This window comes from Oncorhynchus mykiss, chromosome 12 (genome assembly GCF_057628025.1).
Source record: "Oncorhynchus mykiss isolate SJ-2025 chromosome 12, ASM5762802v1, whole genome shotgun sequence".
NCBI lineage: Eukaryota > Metazoa > Chordata > Actinopteri > Salmoniformes > Salmonidae > Oncorhynchus > Oncorhynchus mykiss.
The window spans coordinates 11390510-11402724 of record NC_143033.1 but is presented as its reverse complement, the minus strand read 5'-3'; the positions used below and the strand labels follow the sequence as shown (position 1 = coordinate 11402724).

Genomic DNA, 12215 nt, shown 5'->3' with positions numbered 1-12215 from the left:
GACAATGCCACAGATTGTGTTGAGGGAGTGTGCAATTAGCATGCTGACTGCAAGAATGTCCATCAGAGTTGTTTGCCAGAGAATTGAATGATGATTTCTCTACCATAAGCCGTCTCCAACGTTGTTTTTAGAGAATTAAGCAGTACGTCCAATCGGCCTCAGAACCGCAGACCAAGTGTATGGGGTCGTGTGGTCAAGTGGTTTGCTGATGTCAACATTGTGAACAGAGTGCCCCATGGTGTCGGTGGGGTTATGAGATGGGCAGGCATAAGCTACGAACAACGAACATAATTGCATTTTATTGATGGAAATTTGAATGAACAGAGATATCGTGACAAGATCCTGAGGCCCATTGTCATTACATTGATCCTCTGCCATCACCTCATGTTTCAGCATGATAATGCACTGCCCCAAGGATCTGTACACACTTCCTGGAAGCTGAAAATGTTCCAGTTCTTCCATGGCCTTCATACTGACCAGACATGTCCCCCATTGAGCATGTTTGGGATGCTCTGGATTGATGTTTGCGACAATGTGTTCCAGTTCCTGATAATATCCAGCAACTTCGCACAGCCATTGAAGAGGAGTGGGACAACATTCCACAGCCATTGAAGGGTAGTGGGACAACATTCCACAGCCATTGAAGAGGAGTGGGACAACATTCCACAGCCATTGAAGAGTAGTGGGACAACATTCCACAGCCATTGAAGAGTAGTGGGACAACATTCCACAGCCATTGAAGAGTAGTGGGACAACATTCCACAGCCATTGAAGAGTAGTGGGACAACATTCCACAGCCATTGAAGAGGAGTGGGACAACATTCCACAGGCCACAATCAACAGCCTGATCAACTATGTGAAGGAGATGTGTCACGCTGCATGAGGCAAATGGTGGTCACACCAGTGACCAACAGATCCATATCTGTATTCCCAGTCATGTGAAATCCATAGATCAGGGCCTAATGATTTTATTTCAATAACAGATTTCCATATATAATCTGTAACTCAGTAAAATCCTTGAAATTGTTGCATGTTGCATTTTATTTTTGTTCAATATAGATTCTCCTTTTATTTTGGTGATTGTTAGTTCTGAGATTATAAAAAAAATATATATAAATTATATTTTCTACATACTGTTTATCTGGTTTTAGTCATTTCAGTTTTTACTGTTTGGACATAGACTGCCTGGAAAAAACACTTAGGCCGGCCCGCCACAATACTTTTATATGCAGTAAAAACCCTGGACACATACACCTGCATGACCCATTGTTTAGGTCTACTTTAGATTTTCATTTCTCATGTGTTTTTGTTCAGCCTTATGTTGTTTTTAGTACTATATTGATTGTTGGGTTTAGAGTTGGCAAGAAAGGCATTTCACTGTACTTGTGCACGTGACATTAAAAGTTTAAACTATACTTAGTACGCATCTCAATGGACTTCAAGGAAGGTCATTGTACGTCTCCTTATTTCCTCTCTTCCAGGATAAGTACCTGCACACCAACTGCCTGGCAGCCCTGGCCAATATGTCAGCCCAGTTCCGCTGCTTACACCAGTACGCTGCCCAGCGCATCATCAGGTGAGGTTTAGTAGGCACTCTGTAGTACTAGTGTTGACTCTCAGCACAGACACTGGTATGGCCAAAGCATTTTAACTGGTATTGAAATGCTCTTTACTCAAACCATAGCGTACTGGCCGACTATAGACTGAAGAGGTTTAGCAGGTCAGGGTACAGCCAGGCCTGGTGTTAGGTTAGAACAGGTGTCTCCCAACGGGTCGATCGCCAGCTACCAGTAGCTACCAGCCTACCTATGAGTAGCTCGCCAAACAATTCTGAAAGTACATGCAATTTAAGTGTTCCACCACAAACTGTCAAACAAATCTCACAAGTATCTGACACTGCAAACTCCCAGCTACTATTTAATCAACACAACATTATCCCAACCCTGGTTATCCACTATTGGCTTAAAAAAAAACAAATCTAACACTATCTGCCAATTAATTTCCAGCAAAATTGCCCATCTGTCTGTCTGTCTGTCTGGTGAACGTGTTTGTCTATCACTCCGTGTCTAGCCAGCCTGTTGATGTGATAACCGTCTTGTGGGTTGACAGAAAACTTTTCCCCAAATCCTTCTCAATGAAATGTTAACTGCAAAGTAGGCTTACCTAGCAGAATTATATCTGGAGGAAATACAGCGCATTCGGAAAGTATTCAAACCCCTTGACTTTTTCCACATTTTGTTACGTTATAGCCTTGTACTACAATTGATTACATTGTTTTTTTCCCCATCATCAATCTACACACAATACCCCATAATGACAAAGCAAAAACAGGTTTTTCAAATTTTAGCAAATGTATGGAAATATCACATTTACATAAGTATTCAGACCCTTTACTCAGTACTTTGTTAAAGCACCTTTTGGCAGCGATTACAGCCTCGAGTCTTCTTGGGTGTAACGCTACAAGCTTAGCACACCTGTATTTGGCGAGTTTCTCCCATTCTTCTCTGCAGATCCTCTCAAGCTCTGTCAGGTTGGATGGGGAGCGTCGCTGCAAAGCTATTTTCAGGTTTCCAGAGATGTTCGATCTGGTTCAAGTCCGGGCTAAAGGACATTCAGAGACTTGTCCCGAAGCCACTCCTGCGTTGTCTTGGCTGTGTGCTTAGGGTTGTTATCCTGTTGGAAGGTGAAACTTCGCCCCAGTCTGAGGTCCTGCACACTCTGGAGCAGTTTTTCATCAAGGATCTCTCTGTGCTTTGCGCAGTTGACCTTTCCCTCAATCTTGACTAGTCTCCCAGTCCCTGCCGCTGAAAAACATCCCCACAGCATGATGCTGCCACCACCATGCTTCACAGTAGGGATGGTGCCAGGTTTCCCCAGATCTGTATCTCAGCACAATCCTCTCTCGGAGCTCTACGGACAATTCCTTCAACCTCATGGCTTGGTTTTTGCTCTGACATGCACTGTCAACTGTGGGACCTTATACAGACAGATGTGCGTCTTTCCAAATCATGTGCAATCAATTGAATTTACCACAGGTGGACTCCAATCAAGTTGTAAAAACATCTCAAGGATGATCAATGGAAACAGGATGCGCCTGAGCTCAATTTCTAATCTCATAGCAAAGGGCCTGAATAATAAAGTATTTCTGTTTTTTATTTGTAATAAACATTTCTAAAAACCTATTTTCTCTCTGTCATTATGGGAATTGTGTGTAGGTTAATGCGGAAAACATTTCATTTAATCAATTGTAGATGTGGAAAAAGGGAAGAGGTCTGAATACTTTCCTAATGCACTGTAGATCATTTTTTATCTATTATTGGTTATTTGATAACTTTGCCATGAATTGAGCAGCAGCAGTACAGAACCATCGCTAGATCAGCACATTAGGTGGCACATTGCTCACTCGCTAGATGCACAATTAAAGGGACAGATTTTTGCGGCCATTGATTAGAATCCCCATTAGCCGGCGCCACGGGGGATCCAGCTAGTCTTACTGGGGTCTAAACACATAACAAAAAAGACATTACGGACAAAAGTCTTTACATTTGAAATGATTAAACAAATATTAACATGTAGCGTGTGGGCATCTATGCGTTGTTGCTTTATTCATTTTTGAACCCAGGTTTGCTGTTCACCCACCCTATATAAAATGGAAGGGAGTTCCATGCACTAATGGCTCTGTATAATACTGTACATTTCCTTGAATTTGTTCTGGACCTGGGGACTGTGAAAAGACCCCTGGTGGCATGTGTGGTGGGTGGAGTAAGTGTGTGTATCAGTGCTGTGTGTAAGTTGACTATGCAAAAAATAATGAATTTCCAACTCATATAAAAAACAAGAACTGACTCAGTCAGTCTTTCCTCAACTCTCAGCCAAGTATTAGTATTAGCCCTCTGATTACAACGAAGAGCAAGATGTGCCATGGTTCTGGGCCAGGTGTAACTAGGTCTTTCTTTGCTGCACTTGAACATATGACTGGACAATAATCAAGATAAGATTTTTTAATTTATTATTATTTTATTTTACCTTTAACTAGGCAAGTCAGTTAAGAACAACTACTTATTTTCAATGACGGCCTAGGAACAGTGGGTTAACTGCCTGTTCAGGGGCAGAACGACAGACTTGCCAGCTCGGGAGTTTTGAACTTGCAACCTTCCGGTTGCTAGTCCAACACTCTAACCACTAGGCTACCCTGCCGCCCCTAGGCTACCCTAGAGCCCGCAGGACTTGCTTTGTGGAGTGTGTTGTCAAAAAAGCAGAGCATCTCGTTATTGCAGACATACTTCAACTCTCTCTTTACAACCGTTTAATCTCTGTTTTGACCATGAAAGTTTACAATCTGAGGTAACTCCAAGTAACTTTGGTCTACTCAACTTGTTCAACAGCCAGCACCATTCATTACATACCTCAGCTGAGGTCTTGAACTTAGGGAATGATTTGTACCAAATGCAATGCTCTTCATTTCAGTGACTTCATTATATGAGGTTGCTGATGCATATATGGTTGAATCATCAGCATCATACATTGACTCATGTGCTTTGTTTAATGCCAGTGGCAGGTCATGGGTAAAAATAGGAAAGAGTAGAGGGCCTAGAGAGCTGCCCTGCGGTACACCACACTTGACATGTTTGATATTAGAGAAGCTTCCATTAAAGAAAACCCTCTGAATTCTATTAGATAGCTCTGAATCCACGATATGGCAGAGGTTGAAAAGCCATAACACATACATTTTCTCAACAACAGGTTATGGTCGATAATGTCAAAGGCTGCACTGAAATGTAACAGTACAGCTCCCACAGTCTTCTTATTATCAATTTCTTTCAACCAATCATCAGTCATTTGTGTCAGTACAGTACATGTTGTGTCCTTCTCTATAAGCATGTTGAAAGTCTGTTGTTAATTTGTTTACAGAGTAATGGCATTGTATTTTTATCAAACACAATTCTTCCAACATTTTGCAGCAAGCTGATTAGGTCTCCTGTTAGAACCCGTAAAGGCTGCTTTACCACTCTTGGGAAGCGGAATGACTTTGGCTTCCCTCCAGGCCTGAGGATAAAGACCTTTCCTCTAGGCTCAGATTATAGGTATGACAGATAGGAGTGGCTATAAAGTCAGCTACCATCCTCAGTAACTTTCCATCTAAGTTGTCAATGCCAGGAGGTTTGTCGTTATTGATCGATAACAATACATTTTCCACCTCTCCTGCATTAACTTCACAAAATTCAAACGTACAAAGCTTTTCTTTTGTTATTAGCTTTTTTATGCATTTAATACAATGGCTCACCGTTCGTTTTTTGGCATTTCCTGCCTAAGTTTGCCCACTTTAAAATATTTCTCAACATCAAATGGTTTTGTGATTGATACGCCATCTGATTCAATGAAAGATGGAGTTGAATTAGTTTTTCTGCCCATAATTACATTTAAAGTACTCAAGTCCCCCCCCCCCCCCATTTTTCTTTGTCATTGATCTTGGCTTCATAATAATTCTTCTTCTTTTTGTTGAGTTTAGTCACATAATTTCTGAATTTGCAGTAAATCAGCCAGTCCGATGGGCAGCCAGACTTATTAGCCACTCCTTTTGTCCATCTTTTTCAACCATAGTTTTTTAATTCCTCATCAATCCATTGAGCATTAATAGTTCTAACAGGTGCATGTTTATCAATACTTGGAGGAAGCATAAATTCATCAAGTGCAGTGTCTGGACCAACACATATTTGTATTGTCATCTACAAAATATTTTGTACAATATTTTAGGCACAGCTTTTGGAACTTTGGCTTTCTTGGATAGACCCACTATATTGTGATCACTTGTTTACGGATACAGCTTTAGAACAAAGTTCTACAATATTAGGAAAAATATGATCAATACATGTGGATTATCTCCTGTAGTGTTTGTAAACACAGTGTTAACACTCAGTATCTAAATAATGTGTAAAATGCTTGACTGTGTACATCACATAGACTGAGAGGTTTACTTTCTTGGGGACCAGAATATTGATTGGTTCTCATCAAGAAGAAGCTTCTCACTGTAACCAGTGCCTGTAATCTGGTTCAGGTTATTAATCAACCTACCAGATTTGGTGGCCTATAGCAACACCCCAATAGAAAAGGCTTTAGATGTGCAAGGTGAACCTGCAACCACAACACTTCAATAACACTTGACATAACATATTCTCTAAGCATTACAGGGTTATGGCTCTGAATATATACAGCAACACCTCCCCAATAAGCGTTCCTGTCTCTTCTATTTTTTATATTTATTTATTAAAAAGATGAGAGAGGCCTGTAATTTTCATCATAGGTACACTTCAACTATGACAGACAAAATTAGAAAAAAAATCCAGAAAATCACATTGTAGGATTTCTATGAATTTATTTGCAAATTATGGTGGAAAACAAGTATTTGGTCACCTACAAACAAGCAAGATTTCTGGCTCTCACAGACCTGTAACTTCTTCTTTAAGAGGCTCCTCTGTCCTCCACTCGTTACCTGTATTAATGGCCCCTGTTTGAACTTGTTATCAGTATAAAAGACACCTGTCCACAACATCAAACAGTCACACTCCAAACTCCACTATGACCAAAGAGCTGTCAAAGGACACCAGAAACAAAATTGTAGACCTGCACCAGGTTGGGAAGACTGAATCTGCAATAGGTAAGAAGCTTGGTTTGAAGAAATCAACTGTGGGAGCAATTATTAGGAAATGGAAGACATACAAGACCACTGATAATCTCCCTCGATCTGGGGATCCACGCAAGATCTCACCCTGTGGGGTCAAAATGATCACATGAACAGTGAGCAAAAATCCCAGAACCACACGGGGGGACCTAGTGAATGACCTGCAGTCATCCTCCTTATCTCAGCTCACTGGTCACCATAGTAACACCCACCCGTAGCACATGCTCCAGCCGGTATATTCCACTGGTCACCCCCAATGCCAACACCTCCTTTAGCCGCCTTTCCTTCCAGTTCTCTGCTGCCAATGAATGGAACAAATTGAAAAAAATCACAGAAGTTGGAGACTTATATCTCCCTCACTAACTTTAAGCGTCAGCTATCAGAGCAGCTTACCGATCACTGCAGCTGTACAGCCCATCTGTAAATAGCCCATCCAACCAACTACCTACCTCATCCCCACAATTTTTTTTCTGCTCTTTTGCACACCAGTATTTCTACTTGCACATCCTCACCTGCACATATCACTCCAGTGTAAATTGCTAAATTGTAATTACTTTGCCACTATTGGCCTATTTATTGCCTTACCTCCTTACTTCATTTGCACACACTGTATACAGATTTTTCTATGGTGTTATTGACTGTATTATTGTTTGTATGTTTGTTTATTCCATGTGTAACTCTGTTGTTTTTGTCGCACTGCTTTGCTCTATTTTGGCCAGGTCGCAGTTAAATAAAGGTATTTTTATATTTATATATATTAGCATCCAATCCTTCGAGGGTGAAAAAACATATCTACCTGAGTCATAGGTATCTCCCAGCATCTGTCTGACTCACTAAGATTTTCCTCCAAAGCCTCTTAATCAGTATTCCTGGTTTTTGTCATCTTTTTAGGGTAGTTTTCTTGGCTTTTCACGTTCTTTTTAAAATCCCCAATAAGCCATTTTTATGCCAAAAGCGATGAAAGAATCCGTTCAAAATACTATGATGCGTTCTGAGTGCGTCCTTTCTCAATTACTGTAGCAACTGTTTGCATTACGCTAAAGAGCTACTCCGTCCTACACAAGTCCCACCCAGGTCATCTGATATGACTGGAAAGCTTATCTTATTGGCTACACAACTGTCCATCTTTCATTTTAACCACTCCTCAGTTGAAAGATAAAAACAACACACTATTGGTGCTCAAAGATGTAGTCACTGGGTGGACGGACATTTGATGTTCTAGTTCAGCCATACATTATCGGAGAACATTGATACTAGGCTACTTTTGTTCGGAAGAACCTAACAATTCATTTGACACCATGTAGCTCTAGCTCAAACACAGACCACATGGAAGCTTACATTGTAAGATGTTTGTTGTTTAGTGAAAACAAAGTTTAAAATTTGACTCTTTGACTCTTGGCTTTGAATCGATAATGGTAAGTCACAGGCCAATCAAACAACATATTATCTGTGGAGTCTATGCTTTAATCACATATCAACATTGTTCAAGAAGCCAAGATCCCCAGCTTTCAGGAGACACCCTGTATTCATGGATGGGTGCTACCTTTTTCATTTTAGACGACATTGAATTAAACATTTATATCAAGGGGACCCTACAATTTAAGAGGTTAATTAAATGCCCTGATGACTTGATACACAACAACATATTCCAGATTGCCTCGGTAGCTCTAAGCACACAAACACACTCACTCAAACATTTACTCCACCCTGATTATGTAATCGAGTTGGTCATTAGACAGACATTAGTCATAGTTTGTGAAATATTCATCTTTCCATTTATATATGCAGTAGCCTAAGCATTGAGATCTCTGCACTGTAATCATCAGAATGTCGTCCAGCCTTTGAAATGCTGTCGCTCTATTCTTCATGATACCTCCATGTTAGACCACTAGACTGGCTGTCAGTCTGTGGTTGGCTCTGAATAAAGACATTATCACGTCTCGTGGGTACTCTCCAGCTGTGAAGCACTCAGTTAGTCAGTCAGTGATGGTAACACTAATGGTTCCAAGCTGTTGAAAGGAAGGAGGATTCACGCATGCACAGGATTCTCCTCTGCTCTCTGTGGTTAGGAGACTTAACTGTATGAAAGAATGAGACTGTGAAGGGCCAGACCAGTGAGTCACTGACCCAGCACACAGCCCATTTTACCAGATGGACCCTGGCTAGGACCACACACTTCCTGGCCATGCTCGCTCACTGTCACGGGACAGCTAACCAGAACGACCACACGAGCACTCCTCTTCCTCTCATCAATTCTTTCAGGATTATTTAACGCTGTTGCGTGACCACGGGGAAGTGGAAACAGAAATACTCTTTGCGTAGGTGGACACACACACACAATCCACCGTGTTATATGATGACTAAGAGAGTAGCCTGCTGACACTATTGTCCGTGTCTTCACTGTTTAGGGATGTAGTGGTGGGGAAGGTAATGTAGTACATTTGTGATTTTGGCTGTTTAGGGATGTAGTTGTGGGGAAGGTAATGTAGTACATTTATGATTTTGGCTGTTTAGGGATGTAGTGGTGGGGAAGGTAATGTAGTACATTTGTGATTTTGGCTGTTTAGGGATGTAGTGGTGGGGAAGGTAATGTAGTACATTTGTGATTTTGGCTGTTTAGGGATGTAGTGGTGGGGAAGGAAATATAGTACATTCATGATTTTGCTCTCAGGGGAATTTCCTCCTGGAATTTCCAAATGTCAGATTTGCACATTTTCTGTCAAGGATTTTTTGTTATTAATTGACACTTAAAAGAAAAATCACTTTTTAGGTCCATATATTCAGAGGCAGCAGAAGATGAAAGGGCTTTCCACTACGTTAATGAACACTTCTTTCTTCATCCCTCTATTCCTTCCCAGATGGGCAGTGACATGAATGTGTGAATAGCTCGCAGATTAGATTTGACTGTGCGTCAGTTGGTAAGAGGAACGTGTGGCGCTTGTGAGGAAAGGAGGAACGCATGTTATTATCATTTTACACTGTCTTCATATCGGCATCTCAGGCGCTTTGCAATCAACCACCAAGCCTCCTTTCATCATCACGCTACACTGTAGTTTTCCCAAACAAATATTGTAACCTTATTGTGGGAATTCTAAGAGCATGTTAAGTCTGTCTATAACTCCAATCCATGGGCAAAGCATTGATTATAAATGAACAGTCAATGTCATAAAGGAGAAGCACCTATCTATACCAATGATTTTACTGCATGCTCAAGGCTAATGTCAATGTTAGAGCTACAGAGAATGATAGAAGGAGTGGATTTCCTGTCTGCTGAGCCTAGTTTAGTTGGGTCAATCACATACAGTTGAAGTCGGAAGTTTAAATACACTTAGGTTGGAGTCATTAAAACTCGTTTTTCAACCACTTCAGAAATGTCTTGTTAACAAACTATAGTTTTGGCAAGTCTGTTAGGACATCTATGTTGTGCATAACACAAGTAATTAGATTATTTCATTTATAATTCACTGTGTCACAGTAAACTTCTGACCCACTGGGAATGTGATGAAAGAAATAAAATATTAAATAAATCATTCTCAATACTATTATTCTGACATTTCACATTCTTAAAGTAAAGTGATGATCTTAACTGACCTCAGACAGGGAATTTTTACTGGGATTAAATGTCAGGAATTGTGAAAAACTGAGTTTAAATGTATTTGGCTAAGAAGTATGTAGACTTCTGACTTCAACTGTATCTAACAATTTATTATAATATGCATTTGACTACCTCAGTCACTGTGGCTGTAATATTACAAGTGAAAAACCCAAATCTGCTGCCTTTTCACCTCTTTTACTATGCCACCCTTTTTATTAACAACAGCTCTTCTCCAGAAAAACACTTATCAAACAAAAAACAGACAAAATATATATATATATTTTTCAATTTTTCCCTCCTCTCCTCTGTTGCCCTTGTCTTTCAGGTGTGACAGCCTCCACATGAGGAGATACTGTTCTTTGCAAGGATACTGTTCTGTACAATATGCATACTACCGTTCAAAGGTTTGGTGTCATTAGAAATGTCCTTGTTTTCCATGAAAACATACTTGAAATGAGTTGCAAAATGAATAGGAAATATAGTCAAGACGTTGACAACGTTATAAATAATGATTTTTAATTGAAATAATAATTGTCCTTCAAACGTAGTTTTCGTCAAAGAATCTTCCGTTTGCAGCAATTACAGCCTTGCAGACCATTGGCATTCTAGTTGTCAATTTGTTGAGGTAATCTGAAGAGATTTCACCCCATGCTTCCTGAAGCACCTCCCACCAGTTGGATTGGCTTGATGGGCACTTCTTACGTACCATACGGGTCAAGCTGCTCCCACAACAGCTCAATAGGGTTGAGATCCGGTGACTGTGCTGTCCACTCCATTATAGACAGAATACCAGCTGACTGCTTCTTCCCTAAATAGTTCTTACATCGTTTGGTGCTGTGCTTTGGGTCATTGTCCTGTTGTAGGACGAAATTGGCTCCAATTGAGCGCCGTCCACAGGGTATGGCATGGCCTTGCACGAATGTTCTTCTATGTGATCCGAACACCTCAAACTTAGATTCGTCTGTCCATAACACTTTTTTCCAATCTTCCTCTGTCCAGTGTCTGTGTTCTTTTGCCCATCTTAATATTTTATTTTTATTGGCTAGTCTGAGATATTGCTTTGTCTTTGCAACTCTGCCGAAAGGTCAGCATCCCAGATTGGCCTCTTCACTGTTGACTTTGAGACTGGTGTTTTGCAGGTACTCTTTACTGAAGCTGCCAGTTGAGGACTTGTGAGGCATCTGTTTCTCAAACTAGACAGTCTAATGTACTTGTCCTCTTGCTCAGTTGTGCACCGGGGCCTCCCAATCCACTTTCTATTCTGGTTAGTGCCAGTTTGCGCTGTTCTGTGAAGGGAGTAGTACACAGTGTTGTACGAGATCTTCAGTTTCTTGGCAATTTCTCGCATGGAATAGCCTTCATTTCTCCGAACAAGAATAGACTGAGGAGTTTCAGAAGAAAGGTCTTTGTTTCTGGCCATTTTGAGCCTGTAATCGAACCCACAAATGCTGGTTTTCCAGATACTCAACTAGTCTAAAGGCCAGTTTTATTGCTTCAGTTTTCAACTGTGCTAACAAAATTGCAAAAGGGTTTTCTATTGATCAATTAGCCTTTTAAAATAATAAACATGGATTAGCTAACACAACGTGCCATTGGAACACAGGAGTGATTGAGTGGTTGCTGATAATGGACCTATGTACACCTATGTAGATATTACATTAAAAATCATCTGTTTCCATCTACAGTAGTCATTTACAGCATTAACAATGTCTACACTGCATTTCTGATCAATTTGATATTTTAATGGATAAAAAAATAGCTTTTCTTTCATAAACATGGACATTTCTAAGTGACCCCAAACTTTTGAAACGTAATGTCTTTCTCTCGCTCCAGGTGCAGTAGCCTCAAACACTGGCTGGTCACTTCGGGCGGGAGGAGCTTTTGCACTTGCTTATTCATTCTCTATGCTTCCAGGTTAAGCTACAGTTTTATGCTTCCAGG

At 40.6% G+C, this 12215-nt stretch overlaps 1 protein-coding gene across 6 annotated transcripts in view; it reads left to right on the top strand.

The window, feature by feature from the left end:
* The window catches only part of dym (dymeclin), a 201612-nt gene that overhangs the window by 92448 nt on the left and 96949 nt on the right, over positions 1-12215 (top strand). For all 6 annotated transcript variants that reach the window (XM_090191693.1, XM_090191692.1, XM_090191696.1 and 3 more), the window contains exon 13: positions 1482-1576. In XM_090191693.1, coding sequence (XP_090047819.1) covers positions 1482-1576 — 95 coding nt within the window. The remainder of the gene's footprint in view (positions 1-1481; positions 1577-12215) is intronic.